Here is a 14,974-nt window from a genome sequence, read left to right on the forward strand (position 1 = left end):
CTCTGTGTAAAAATGTTTATTTGTACTAATGTTTAGAATACGGGAACTAAAGAAAGAAAAAAGACACAACTCCAAAGCAACAGTGAATGAGGGCCTGCCCATGGCCAAGGGGAAGGCCACACCAGGGTGTCCTAGCATGGAGTATCCCTCCCACTACGTAAGTGTTACCAAGCAGAAAACCGAGTTATCGGGGTGTGAAGACCTTACCAGCTGCTAGTGAGCGTGCAAGGGAAGAAAGGGATGTCTATGTGGCTTCCCTGTGACCCAGGACCCAGGATCCACAGAACAGGAGGCAGAGACTCTCAATTCAGTTAAGGGCAGGAGCTGAATACCCAGGTCCAGGAAGAACAAAAAGGGGATTACGGAGGTAGGCTTTTTTATCGAGTTAAAAAACAGGCACATTGTCCAACATCTCCCTGTGACCCCCAAGCGGCTGGCCTGGACCCCTGATGCTTCCTCTCCCCATAAAACCAAAGGGAATAAGGAAGGGAAGCAGAAGATAGGAAATTCCAAGAGTGGGGAATGCTGCAGTCACTAGAGACCATCTGTTGAGAGTAAGCCAGGTAAGCACAAGAATTAGGGTGAAGCTGCTACTCCCCCCGGATGGGACAGGGCAGAACGCAGAGGGTGACCAAGAACCTACTGGCTTGGGCAAAGGATCCTCAGTAGCAGGAACAGAAGGCTGCAGAGAGCCACTCTGAGGGAAGGGGGTGGTGAGGCTAAGCAGCAGGAAGGGCATGGAAAGCTCCTTGCAAGTTCTTCCTCAATTTACTCAGTTGCTCACTACCAGCTACTCCTGGTAAAGAGGTCCCAGCTTGACTCACCCCTGGGGGAAGGGAAAACCCTGGAGACCAGTGTGGAGGCAAAGCTGAGAGAGAAGTGAGCTGTTTCCTCCCACTCTTTCTCAGTGGACACTGTGTGAACCTGTGATCATCAGGGCCAGGGCCCAAGGCAGGCAAAGTGAATGCACTTCATGGAGAGCCATGAGAAGCTGGGCCCACAGGTACACCTTGGGGCATATGTTGCTCCGTTCTCCCTGAGGCCTGGGGCCAGAAGCAGTCAGAGCTGTCACTTTAGCTTGCTGCTGCCAAAGGCAAGTTGGCACCACCACCCCCCAGGTTCTCTGGACTTTTGAAAGAGAGGAGGAAGGGAAAATGGTTATGAAAAATAAGAGAGGAGGAAACAGCCCTAGATGTTTGGGGGAACAGGGGAATTGGCCACATCAAGAGGAGTTCTGGTTCTGGTAGATGGAAGCTTTCTCCTTCAGCAGGTCCAAACACAAGTGGCAGCTCCAACTTCCTACAGAGAAGCATAATGGGGTTAGGATGGCTCCCACACAATCTTAACCTGCTGTCCTTCCAATCCCCACACAACATCTCTGGTATCAGGATTGGCTACAGGCAGGATGGAGACGTTCTGCATAGCAAAACTTCATAGTTATCCTGAACTGGAAGAAACTGCTAGGTCTTCAAATACCATGAAAAATAATTCTCAGTGGCGATGAAAGAATCACCTGGAGGCCCGGCCAGCATGGCTCAGTAGCTGAGCATTAACCTATGAACCAGGAGGTCACGGTTCGATTCTCAGTCAAGGCACATGCCCAGGATCCCCAGTAGGAGGCGTGCAGGAAGTAGCTAATCAATGATTCTCTCATCACTGATGTTTCTCTCTCTCTCTCTCTCTCTCTCTCTCTCTCTCTCTCTCTCTCTCCCTTCCTCTCTCTGGAGCACACCCATGCTTTTCTTCCCTCTCGAGTGTGCATCTTTTCTCTCCTAAACTCTAAAGGTCCACACAAGACTTGCTCATGAATTCCTATAAAGGAGGGGTTTAGCACAGAAACTTGGCCGGAAGGGGCCTTGTGGAGAGGTAGTCATTTTTAACCAGGGGGGCAACAGGCAGCGGCAGCTCATCTGGGCTAACCCTCTCGCTCTGTCCCCAAGGCCCCCTTTTCTCTGACTTTTCAGTGAGTTCTCGCAGCCCCACTGTGGGTCACTTCTTCTCCATAACATTTCTAGCGAGCCAATGCAGAGCACCTAGGCTCGCTCTATTGCCTCTTCTATCCTAAGCACTTCCTTTGTGTCACTGTCTCCCGTTTTAATAAACATACTCTCAAAATAAAAAAACAACAAAATCATTCTTAGCTTGAAAGCTGATTAAACTAGGCGCAGCTAGATTTGGCTGTGGGGTAGTCTGCCAACCCCTGACCTAGAGCCTATGCCATCTGATGGCTTCTACGCCCCCCTACCCCTTGCTGTGTGCAGCTCTTCAAAGGAAAGCCTTCTACAGTTAATATAGAATTTTATCAGTAAATTGATACTTTATGGTTAAAAAAGTAAAACACAGAATTCATTACTTCTCCCCAAAGTAGATTTCTACACTCAGCATGACAGATGTCAAGAGCAGCTGCTAAAAACTCAGACTTTGTTAGTGGCCTGCTTCTCTTGGGGGGAGGGGAGGAACACTATTTGACCTTACAAGTTAGCTTACATCACATAGTGAGTCACTCTCTTGCCTGGAATGCTGGCCCACATCCTCTGTGCACAGTAACAGCTTCTGGGCATTCATATCTGAGTAAGCTCATGAGTTTCTATAAAGGAGGGTTTAGCACAGAAATTTGGCCGGAAGGGGCCTTGTGGAGAGGTAGCCACTTTTTGGTGCCATCACTGGTTTCTTCAAAGAGCTTCCATAAACGTGGAGCATTATTAAGCAAACTATTGAAGGCCCAGAGGGACCCATTCAGGCTCCAGGTTCAAGTCCCTTCCAGACTGGGTAGAAATGAACACTCCAATTTGTCAGGTTCAAAGAGCTGGTACCAGAACATCACTTCAGACAAGCCATGGAGTGAGTTTCCTGGACTAACTGGGGGAAAACAAATCACTCCTGTGGCAACTGTTCTCTGCTCGGTGTCTGCTCTCTCGGACTGCTGATGTTGTGTCTGCACATTGACCTGGTGATTATGTGCAATCATGACACATTTGAAGTTGTAATCCTAGGAAAGCATTCTAAACTGAGTGAAGGCAAAGTGCCTCCTCCCCAATTTGGAAGGATATATTACTGATAAGAGAACTCATCTATTATACAGGTGATGGTCCAAGTTACTAATAATTGTTCTGAGTAAAAGATCCAGGCGACCTACCTTCCGGAGGCTCAGACATGGACGGGGTAAGACAGTACATGTGGTAGCCACGATCACAGTCGTCACAGAAGAGCAGCTGGTCCTAGAGAAGGCACGACAGAAGAGGAAGGGAGGAGGTGAATGACTGATGGGCCTCAGGTAGGCCACTGGGGACAGATAGAAAGGAGAGCTATGTAGACACTGCTGCTACTTCCCAGAAAGATGAGGTAAGTGGCAGGTAAGGACAGACATGGGCATCTCTGCATAGAAAACCACTGGTGCCCATCTCTACCCTATCAGCTGCCTAACTGATTTCCTGGTCCCCGGTGTCCCCTACAATCTATTTTCCACAGAGCAGCAAAGTTATCTTTATAAGACATGCCACATCACTGCCCTGATTAAACCCTCAGACCTGGTGATCCTGCCTTCCAATCTCATCTTCTACCTGCTCTCCAATGCAAGAAGGCTCCACCCAGCTACACTGGTTTGTTCGCCTGAGGTCTTTGCTCTCGCTGTTCCATTCCTGGGAATGCCCCACCTCAAATCTTCTTGGATTGGCTCCTTGGTATCATTCAAACCTCAAAACCAACATCACCTCCACAGAAAAGCCATCTCTGACTATCCAAGTCAGCCAGTTTCTCTCTGCCACATTACTGGTTTCATTTTCTTCATGGCACATCATAAAAATGTCGTTTCCTTGCTTATTCCCACAAGAATATAAATTCCATGAAACCAGGGACCTTGCCTGTCTTGTTTGGTGTGCTTAGTGTCTAGAACAGTGTCTGACACCACGTAGATTGTCAGTAAACACCTGCCAAACAAAGTTCCACCCAGGACGCTGGGGAGGGGCATGCAGAGTTTGCCCCCTCTTACTGGAAAGCTCACTTTAGAGGGAACTGTGGAAAAAACAGTAAGAGCTGAGGAGTGTGCTTGGAGGGGCAGGGACACGCACGTCATTCTCGGAGGTACCACAGATGTTGCAGCATTTGCACTCGATGCACTGCCAGCGGTAGGTCTTCACTGCTGCCATCATCACAGGCGTGAACTGCAGGCAAGACGGATGCCCTGTGGGGGGAGGAGCAAGTAAAACAGGAGCTGGAAATAGGGGAGAGGCGAGGTGACCTGGCTGACTGTGACAGCCACTGGACAAGTCAAGAGCCTCTTGGGGACTGGGTGCTGGCTGTGGCAGCCCTTGCCCTTGGAAGTACCTGAGCGGCCACAGTCAGAACAGGACACCAGCTCCTCGGGCTGTCCTGTCTTCTTGTTGATTTTTGAGTCCCCCAGGCAGAAGTCGCAGTAGTTGTTGGGCAGGGCCAATCCATCGGGACCCTTCTTGGCTACAGTGAGAAAGAAAGAACTTTGATACCCCTGGGGGCCTTGAGGTCTCTCACCATCCCCAAAAGGAGGGTTTTTCATAACCAGGCCGACTCCTGCTTGTCCCACTTCTGACACCTCAGCTTACATTTCTGCTCCTCGGACCTCTGGGAGACGGGGGTGGGTGGCTGAGAGTCTTCCTTGTCCTCGCCCTCCTCCTCAGCCAAGTGGGAGTGGGCATAGTGATAACTGAGGCCTGGTCGGTTCTTGTAACGTTTTCCACAGACTGAGTGGGGAGAAGATTGCAGAGGAAGGTATTAGGATCCGAGAGTGCCACATCCCTCTCCCTCTAAGCTGTGGGCTCCACCTGAGGCAGAGACAACCACCCCACCCCAGTCAGCTCTGTTCTGGGACAGGCCTTTAGTGGCGGCTGCTTCTCCTTGGTCAGGAGCATTGGGCCCTGGGGCGCTCCAGCTTCCATGGCTCTTCTCCCTGCTAAACCCCAATCCATGGCCACCTCTACTCTTCCACATTAGCTGTCTGTGAGACTGAGCCCGGGCCCCATCACCACTTGCCCTGGGAATAGTCTGGGGAGCTCCAGGTCAGGAAGGAAAGGGAATTTCTATAGTCTTGCAATATGATAGGGAGGAGAGGAAAGGTAAGAAAGATAATCCAAACTTTCCCCCGCCTCTTGGTAAATGAGGGAGGCTCGTATATATACCCCGTATATAACACGAAGCCCATCTCTGCCCAGTGGATAAAGGTTTAGGGCCTGGGTCTCTTGGGGATAACCTTTCAACTGAGTCTGCAAGGCAGCTGGCCCCCAAAGAAATTCAAAGACACTCCCAACCAATCAGTGCCCTGCCCAACCCCACCAACCAGCATGGAAAGCGATCTCCACGAGGCACCTTGTACTTTTGAGCAGTGATACCAAGAAGAGCCAGGGAGCCAGCAGGAAAGGAGTGGGAAGAGGATGGGAGGAGGAGTTGGCAGGATGATGGGAACATTAGCTCACCACCAAGTGGCTGTTTGGGGGAAAGGGGAGCAGAGGGATCTGTTTGTAACAGGTTTCTTATAATGCTTTTGAAGCCACCCCATGCAGTGGGCCTGAGCAGCCCTAGCAGCAAGTTTGTGGGACACAAGCAGTGGGAAAGGCAGCTTCCAGGACTGAGGATTGGAGCACAACAGAAGCCCATTGCTCCCATCCCCAAGCCATTCCAGAGATTTTTAAACCAGCATCACAGGAGATGAGAAAGGCAAGAGGAACAAGGGAGGAGGGAAAAAGGGATAGGAAAACCAAAAGTCTGAAAAGTTGAGAGAGCTACCTCTCTGGGGCGCTTTCGAGGTATGCTTTTGTTTGAAACTATCTGAAAGACAGAAAGAAAAGTCATGAGAAGAAGGCCTTGATATACTTGAGACAGGAGCAGCAGCAGCAGGAAAGCGGAGCAAACGAGAGAGAAACCTCAGCGGCGATGGTGCTCCCAGGGTGGAGGGACAGGAGTGGGAGGTCAGAGCAAAGGGGGAGAGAGAACAGACGTTGAAAAACTTGGTGGTGGACTTCTGGGGCCCTGGCTTGACTGGGGCCAGCAGACCTGGATGCCATCTATCAAGAGGCTGATTCTGCCTGCTGTGTGTGGCCCCTTCACCAGCCCCCTCCCCTCCCAGGGGACAGCAGAAGTCTCTCCCAGAGCATGCAGGTCCCACCCACCCGGTAGCAGAATGCAAGGCCTCCCTGAGGTCCCAGAGGAAATCAGTCAGCAGGCAGGACAAGAGTCCAGGCTTGTTTTACCGCTCTGAGCAAGAACACAGCCCTCCCTCCTCTCACATCCTGAGCAGGAGCTGGGTCCAAGGCAAGGACTACCCACCCACTCAGGAGGCACTCACTGTCACAGGCATAGGGTTTGTCTCGGTCCTCTAGGATGGAAGCGTCCAGTTTCTTACGGGCACTGCTAACACCTTTACCCTGCCAAAAAGAGCAAAAAGATGCTCTTACTAAGGTGTCTGGGCCTAAGGAGTTTAAACTCTCCTGGAAGTGGCTGCTCATCTCACTCAAATCCACAGGCTTCCCTGCCCCAGGCTGTAGGCAGCACCTTGGCCCCTCACCTTGGATTTCCCTTTGCCCCGACGCTTGGGAGTGTCTTCTTCATAGTCCTCATCATCGAGGTCATCCAGGAAGTCATCCGGTTCTAGGATCCGCTGAGCGGATAGGAGGGTTAGGGTTAGGGTGGGCAGAAATAATGTACGCCCAAAAGCTCCCCCACAAAGGCGGTGGCAAGGCTACCAGAACCTCCTTTGTGACCTGGTCTCTCCACTCTAGCCTCATTCCTCACTGCTACCCCTCAACACCCTATAAGCCTGCCCTTCTCCCTTCGATGTTTTGGGCCCGCCCTCCTCTGTGCCACTCATGTTGTTCCCCTAGCCTGGAATGCCTTTCCCACCACGTTCCCATACAGATTTCCGACACCCCAAGTGACCATGCCCTCTCCTGCCTCTGATCTGCTGCCCAGGAAGCACGTTTATCGGTGGTCCCCTTACTAGATTTAGAGCCTTCCTTCTTAACTGTGTGGACTTACGGGGAATTTTTGTTAACTGCTGTTTCAGCCTCTCTGTGTGAAATGGGGACCACAGTACCTACTTCATAAGGTTGTATAAATTGGAGAAAATGATGGAAAAGCACTTAATACTGTGCCTGGAGTAATTTTAGCTCTTATTATTTTTATGTATAGTTTTATGTGCTTGTTGGCAGGGACCAGGTCTATTTCACTTATGTAACCCCAGGCACCCAAAAACTTTTGTGACAGATGAATGAGGGAGAGTCTGAACTTAGAAGGAAAGGAGCGGGAAAGACAGTGAAGCTGGTCAGTACCCAGCACTAATTAGGGACTCAGCAGAACTCCGGGGCCTGCCTCCTGGCCTACAGCTTGCCTCCATTCTGATTATGCCTCTCATGAGGAGAAGGCTCCGTACCATCAAAGCTCCCTTAGCCAAAGTGTTAATTTTGTACCTTCCGTGCTCGACTGTTGGTCACAGGAAACTCGCCCAGGCTGTCATCATCAACACGGGGATCTGGGGCGCCTCGCTTCTCCAGGGGGTCAGTGCGCAATAGAGCCTCTAAACTACTGCCATCCTGAGAGATCAGCCCCTCCTTCTTCAGGGTCTGGTCTGTGTCTGCAGGCAAGGTCAGGATGAGCAAGGCTCAGAAGGGCTGAAAGCAGACCGCGCTGGTCTAGAGTGCTAGGCCAGCCACAGGCCAGTCACTGTCTTCTGGTCTCTGGCTGCCCAGGAACCAAGACACCCTAATTCACTTGGCACCATAAATTATCTGTTTATCTGTCTCTTCTATTAGACCGAGTTCTATAAAGAAAGGATCACATCTTATTCATTTTGGTATACTCACAGTCTAGCATTAGGACTAGTATATAACAGATCAGCAGGCCTACCATGCAGCAGGCCATGACCCTGCTCAGGAAGGAGTTGGCTTACCTGGTTTAATAGATGGGAAAGAAAGTCTTGGGTCCTCAGGAGGGTGGGCTCGCCGCTTTTTCCGCCAGCGCCGGGCAGGGTACGAGTACAGCTGCCCAGAGGCCAATCCTGTGGAAGGAAGAGAGAGAAGTCAAGCCCTAACCCAGTTCTAGAAAATAATATCGAACACTTTCTAGATGAATAGGCCCCAGGAGTTCTAGAGCAAAGGAAGAATATGGGCAATGCCGGGGGCGGGGGTGCGTGGGGTAATTTATAGAAAAGAAAAACAGATGTGAACTCAGGGGCCTTGGCTAACACAGAACTCTGCAGAAGCCCGATAACAGCCTCAGTCCTGCAGAAAACCCAGATGCTGGTATAAACCTGTCTGCTTCTTCCTCCCTGGGCTTCTAATCATGGGGAGACCATATCCATCCATGTGGAAAGCAGTAGGGAAACCCTTTCAGCCGGCTCACCCCTAAAATGAGGAAGCTTCTTCCTCCTTGTGCTCCTGAGTCTGAACCCTCACCTGGACCCCGGTGTCGCTTTTCCATCCAGATATAACAGTTGCTCTGGGCTACTCCGGTCTGTGAGTCCAGGAAAGGCAGGCGGACGCTGCGCTCAGCACAGAGACGGGCATTGTAATTGTGGCACTGCTCCATGGCGTCTCTGTAGTACTGCTCCCCAAGGCTGCAGGAAAGACAACCAGCAGGAGTGTGTCTGTGTGTTGGGGGTGAGGGGCAGGGCACAAGGTGCTGAACTATCCCTCACCCTTCCCATTTGCTTCTCCAGAGGCTCAAGGGTCTGGGAGACTGTTGCTTTGGTTCTATCTGCCTCCATTTCTGCCTCATGGGACACCAAGCCCCTTCACTAAGCCATTACAAGAAAAGGCACTTTACAAATAAATTACTATTGGGAACACATGATTTCTTCATGTGTCTAATCAGACTTATGTGTAATTCACAAAGAGAACAAACTAATGTTTATTTTGGGCCTTTCCTGAATCCAAACCTGGAGGCACTCAAGATGCTATTTCTAACAGGGGTCAAGAAAGAAATAAGAAAAAAAATGCTATATATTTCTCTTAACCCTTATACTCTGAGAAGCAGTGGTTAGCTCCTTTTTATAAAAGCAGAAAAGAGTTCAACAAGGTTTGGGAGACCTACTAAAACATTGTTAGCAAACTACAGTATATCTATAAATGCAATTTTATTTAGCCATAAAGTAAGAAGAAAGTTCTTCATGTACTGATATTGAATAATCTCCAAGACAACTAGAAAAAGGGAAAAAAAAGCAAGGTAAGGTGTTGAGAAGTGTTACAGGATGCTACCATTTATGGAACAAAGAGGAGAAAAAGAAACTGTAGGCCTCCAGGGAGAAAAACCAGGTGACTAGGGGACTTATTAATTCTGGATACTAAGTTTAGGGTCCATGAAAAACACCTGAAAAAACCTGAACTTCCTTGAAAACTACTCTCTCTTTTTAAAGGCTATTATTTTAATTTACCAACATCCAATATGTACTTTGTTTTTGAACATATAATTGCAGAAAGTAATGATCAACTTTACTTTTGCAGGGAACACTCAGTTATCTCAAATTATATACTGCAAAATTATAAAGGAATTGTTAAACCCACATTAATTCATGTTGATATAAATTTAGGAGATATGCACATAACGAATTTTTAAAAATGGGTGTAGTAAATTAAAAGTAAATAGTAATGGTGCTTCTGTTCCTAAAATATGATACATTGGGACATGTTCCTTAAAAATGTGCTTAGAGCCCTAGCTGGTTTAGCTCAGTGGATACAGAGTTGGCCTGCGACTGAAGGGGTCCTGGATTCGATTCCAGTCAAGGGCACATGTCCAGGTTGCAGGCTCGATCCCCAGCAGGGGGCGTGCAGGAGGCAGCCAATCAGTGATTCTCTCTCATCATTGATGTTTTTCTCTCTCCCTCTCCTTTCCTCTCTGAAATCAATAAAAATATTAAAAGTAAAATAAAATATATTTGATTGGCTGCCTCCTGCACACCCCCCACAGGGGATGGAGCCCACAACCTGGGCATGTGCCCTGACCAGGAATCAAACCTTGATCTCTTGTGTCATAGGTCAATACGCAACCACTGAGTCACACTGGTTGGGCTCAATTTGAAATTGTAATCAAGGGCAAACCTTTAAGTGGTCTAAAAAGCTAGAATACTGCACAGTGCCAGGGGTTATCTGGTTCTAAGCATGTATATGGAAACAATGTTGTTCTCATCCTTTAGGGCTTAATAAGCACTTTAGCCCTGGAGCTTAAACGATAACAATTCATATTTATATATTTGATCAATCTTAAAATAAATAGGGCAGAGATGACTTCTTTCTCAAAGTATCTCCAGTACCAATGAAGATGTCTGGGCATCTTGATTTGACTTGGGAGTAAAAAGACCTGACTTGGCTAAAAGTCATCAAATGTGAACATTGGGTCAAACCATGGGATCTCCAGTTCCTCTGCTATAGACGGGAAGCTGGACTAGGTAAGTTCCCACATATTCCACGAGAGGAGACTCATGAAAAGCTGAACAGAGTAAGTCTGTGTTGCTTATGTCCCTATCTTGAGCTACATCAACAGACCCTTCTGGAATCTGAGGGGGGTTTCACTGAGCAGCTGCAATCGACCACTTAGGCTCAGCTTAGCATGTTGCCAGCAATTGAAAGTCACACCACACACAAGGCAGTGACACCACAGGACAGCCTGGCGTGCTTCGGCGAGCTGTGGTGGCTGTAATGTGAGGCAGGCATAAACCTCTGTTGGAGTGGAGGAATGAAACAGGCTCACATTTGCTGGCCTTTAGGAGGCAGCCACGTCCTCATAACACAGAGGAAAACGGGATAAACAAGGCTGAGGGCAGCAGCTCCTTTGTTTCTGCTGATGGGAATTGATACTGACACTGCAAGTCAAACGGAAGGAAGGGCCAGGCTGGCTGAGAGCTGCAAAGTCAAAGCAAGGAGGCTGAACAGTTTGAGGGGAATGGGTGAGAGATGGTTACCAAAGTTCTTATGAGTTAAGTGAAATTTCAGAAGGTGGGACAAAGTGTCTTGTGAGTAAGAGAGGTGGGAATAAAACAAGTTGGGGGGAGAGAGGACCCGATCAGGACAGAGCAAGAGAGAATGAGCGAGCTCTAAAAACTTGAGTCCTATCGCGAGAAATTTCAAGCTAACTTAATTCTCTTAATCTTGTTACCTAACAGGTTTCAAAACTAGTCAGCAGCCACAGATATTTACTACTATTACTTTACCCTAGTAAATATCTTAAAGATTGTTTCAATTATGACACCACATTTGGAGGCACACAGAATTTATAAATAGGAAAATTCTTCCCCCAGAACAAGATGTAAGACAGAGCCAGCTGGTGTGGCTCCATTGGTTGGACATCGCCCTGTGCACCCAATGGTCTCAGGTTGGATTTGCCTGGGTTTTCTGGCTCGATCCCCAATGGGGGGCATGCAGGAGGTGGCCAACTGATGTTTCTCTCTTACACTGATGTTTCTATCTCTCCCACTCCCTTCCTCTCTCTCTAAAAATCAAATTTAAGTTTGTTTTTTTTTTAAAAGATGTAAGCTAGAAAAGATGAGCTAGTAGTCCTAACCTTGATGTATAACCTCAGCTATCAGAAGACTAGGCACACCATGATCAAGAAAAGCTACGGAAAAGCATTTTTTTCCAGGTGGGAATGGTACTGAAAGAATGGAAGCCCCTTATAAAGGGAAAGTTCTGTAGGAAAATGTATTGTGATCCACAGCCCTCTGCAACTAGAACCAAGGAAGACAATGTTGGTTTCTCATTACTGGTACTCAGGAACCAGTGGCTGGTGACCCTCCCAATCTCTACAGCTCTTGAAAGAGAAAGACGTCATGCTCTATTTAAATGGGCAACCCCTTACTTCTAACACTACACAAAAGGGTTGGCAACCCTATTTCCCTGAAGAAAGCCTTTCAACATAAAAAAATCTCACTACAGCCTGGCCAGCATGGCTCAGTGGTTGAGTGTCGACCTATGAACCAGGAGGTCAGGGTTCGATTCCTGGTAAGGGCACATGCCCGGAGGCAGCCAATCAATGGTTCTCTCTCATCACTGATGTTTCTATCTCTCTTTCCCTCTCCCTTCCTCTCTTAAATAAAAAATATATATGTTTAAAATCTCACTACATATAACTCTCAAAATCTAGGCGAGCCTGGCATTCCCCCAGTATAGTAAGATTTCCAAGGTATTAGCTGTATTTTTTCGGGAAGCACGAAACTGGTGTAAAACCTCCCCTTACCATGGGATGGGGGAGTCAACAAAGAGAAAGGCAGACAAAGAAAGAACGAACATCCGAATCAGGAAAAATAAGTATACAAGTGGCAGATCAACAGCATCGTTGCTACATGGAGGGACATGTCAGTGTGCAGAGAGCGCGGGGAAACTGGAGCGGGCAGATCAGAGAGAAAGACAATAACGTTGGGAGGATGGACGGCTGAAAGCAGGGGGGATCCAGCTAAAAGCAAGTAAAAAAAACCCAAAACACAAAACCACAGGAGGAGGAGAAGGCACTTAGCTTAATGGAAGTGGGAAGGCATTCGGAGGAAAAGGCTCGGGGCAGGCAGGCAGGCAGGGAGGGAGGGAGGAGAGGCAGCTCCTCTCACTGAAAAGCTCCTGGGGAGAGTGGCTCGGCCCCCGACACAGGCAGACAGACAGGCAGACAGGCAGACAGACAGACAGGCAGACAGGCAGACAGACAGGCAGACAGACAGGCATGCAGGCAGGCAGGCAGGCAGGCAGGCAGGCAGACAGACAGGCAGGCAGGCAGACAGGCAGACAGACAGGCAGGGAGGAGAGGCAGCTCCTCTCACTGAAAAGCTCCTGGGGAGAGTGGCTCGGCCCCCGACACAGGCAGACAGGCAGGCAGACAGGCAGACAGGCAGACAAGCAGACAGGCAGACAGACAGGCAGACAGGCAGGCAGAAGCGGTGAGTCCCCGCACAGTTCCCCAGCCTCTCCCCGGCCATCCATCCACTCGGCACCCCAAAGCCCCGGCTAGACACCAAGCCCCGCGGAAGGGGGCCGCTCCGCCCGCCCCGCCCCGGCGCGCACCCCTTTCCACACTCATGCAGGTTCCTCCTCCGGGAGGAGGCCGGTCCAAGCAAGTCCCAGCGCATCTGCCACTCGCAGCTCCCGGCCTTTCTCCGTTTCCCCAGCAACGATGAACTTGAACTCTGCCCGCCACCTGCCCCGCACAGGGGGCTGCCCACCGCGGAGACCCCGGCCCATCGCCGCTCCAGGCGGCACCGCTTCGGGATGCGCCGACGCAAAGCCCTTCCCGAGTTCCTGCCCTCGCGTCCCCGGCTCTTCCACACATTCCTCCCGGGGATGCTCTTGGTGTTGGGGACCTGATACCCAAGACCCCCACCCCCACGTCACGCAGCTGTTCAGAGAAAGAAAAAAAAAAAACAGTCCCGCGATGCTGAGCCGCGCAGAGCTGCCGAGCCGGCTGCGGGCAGCCAGCGGGAGGGACCGGTGACCGGCTCCGCGGGGACCGGGTGGGTCCCGGGCCGCCCTCGCCAGGCTCCCCGGGCTGCGGCGTCTCGGGAGCGACCTAGGGACAGTGTCTCTCGGACGCAACACGGGCGCCACACTCTGCAAACCGCCGGCTGAAGGAATGCTCAGACCGCACGGCCCCGCCGCGCCAAGGGCGGCTGCCCGCGGGGGGCTCCCGAGTGCCCCTCGGGGCCTCCACAAGTTTCCAAAGAGGCGCAACGTCTTCTCCGGACTCTCCTGCTGCCCTCCCCCGGGGGAGTCGCAACCCGGCCTTCCCGGCACGTCCCTCTCTTCGCCTCGTCCCTTCCCGCGCCACCCTCTCCTCCCCGGCCCCTTCCAGGACCGCCCGGCCCAGGAGAGAAAGAAACGGCCACTCACAGCTTCACCACATTCTCCACCACGGCCGCCATCTTCCCTGCGCCTCTCCCTCAGGCCGGGAGGCCCGAGCCACAGCGCAGGCGCGGGGACCTAACGGGGACCCAGCTTCCTCGTCCCTCTGCGCAGGCGCCGTCCGAGCGCGCGCCCTCGAGAGCGAGCGACGGAGGACGGGCTCGCGGGGCCGAGGAGCCCGACGCGCAGGCGCAACGGACGCGGCGCGCGCCCCGAGCCGCCCGCTCCAGCCCGCCTTCTCCATTGGGAGGCGGGGAGGAGGGGGGGAGGGGAGGAGGGTCTGGCCGGGTCAGAAAGGAGAAAGCGTGGCTGGTCAAGACTGGCAGGCCCTTTCCCTAACTGGTTTGGCTCAGTGGTTAGAGCGTCGGCCTGGACTGAAGGGTCCCAGGTTCGATTCCGGCCAGGGGCATGTACCTTGGTTGCGGGCACATCCCGAGTAGGAGGTGTGCAGGAGGCAGCTGATCCATGTTTCTCTTGCCCCCTCCACCAAGTTCTGAGCGTCCCTCCTGCACCTACCCCCCTTTCTGTACCACTCATTTCTCCTGCACTGTCGAATCATGCACATGCGTGTACAAACATGGCTTAGTATCCTTTAAAAAAAAAAAAAGCAAAGCCCTTCCTTGAGCCCATGTCTGCCTTCAATTATCACCCCATTTCTTTCACCTTTTCATAGCCAATGTTCTGTTTATACTTCCTATCTCTGTTGACTTATTTCCAAGTCTTTCTGCCTAATTGAATGGGGGTTTTGTTCCCACCAAGTCACTTGAAACAGCTCCTAACAAAGTCATCATTTCAACAATTTAGAGATCTCTTCTCTGTCCTCAAGAGCCTGTCAACTCCCATGGCACCAGTGACCAGTCCCTCCTTTTTCCAACTGTGCTCCAGGTTTCTGAAGCATGCACCTGGCTGTCCCATCACACTGTCAGCCCAGCAGCCTACTTTCTTGACTTGCTGTCCTCTGTTCCACCTATAACTATCAGAGCTTGGTTTTTGGTCCTTGTCATATACCTATTTCATCAATTCCAAGATGCACCTGCCCTCTCGCCCATTTTTAATATTTCAGAATCAGGACATGTCTTACCATCACGGTGCCTTAAAATTGCTTGGCAAATGAGAAGCTGTGAGATATTTGTCATTAT

At 50.6% G+C, this 14,974-nt stretch overlaps 1 protein-coding gene across 2 annotated transcripts; it reads right to left on the bottom strand.

Annotated features, from left to right (window-relative positions):
* On the bottom strand, nucleotides 1-13,970 carry DPF2 (double PHD fingers 2). 2 transcript variants are annotated; one of them, XM_036326689.1, is made up of 12 exons: nucleotides 13,824-13,970; nucleotides 8,418-8,578; nucleotides 7,913-8,020; nucleotides 7,434-7,597; nucleotides 6,533-6,625; nucleotides 6,314-6,392; nucleotides 5,755-5,796; nucleotides 4,578-4,715; nucleotides 4,324-4,452; nucleotides 4,068-4,180; nucleotides 3,137-3,218; nucleotides 1-1,299 (listed from the first exon to the last, which is right to left on the bottom strand). In XM_036326689.1, the coding sequence occupies exons 1-12, from the start codon at nucleotides 13,853-13,855 to the stop codon at nucleotides 1,223-1,225; spliced, it is 1,218 nt and encodes a 405-aa protein (XP_036182582.1). In that variant the 5' UTR covers nucleotides 13,856-13,970; the 3' UTR covers nucleotides 1-1,222. The 2 variants fall into 2 exon arrangements, with proteins under 2 accessions (XP_036182582.1, XP_036182583.1); XM_036326690.1 differs by lacking the exon at nucleotides 5,755-5,796.
* Nucleotides 13,971-14,974: the final 1,004 nt, after the last annotated feature.

Source organism: Myotis myotis, unplaced genomic scaffold, assembly GCF_014108235.1.
Source record: "Myotis myotis isolate mMyoMyo1 unplaced genomic scaffold, mMyoMyo1.p scaffold_m19_p_10, whole genome shotgun sequence".
Lineage (NCBI taxonomy): Eukaryota > Metazoa > Chordata > Mammalia > Chiroptera > Vespertilionidae > Myotis > Myotis myotis.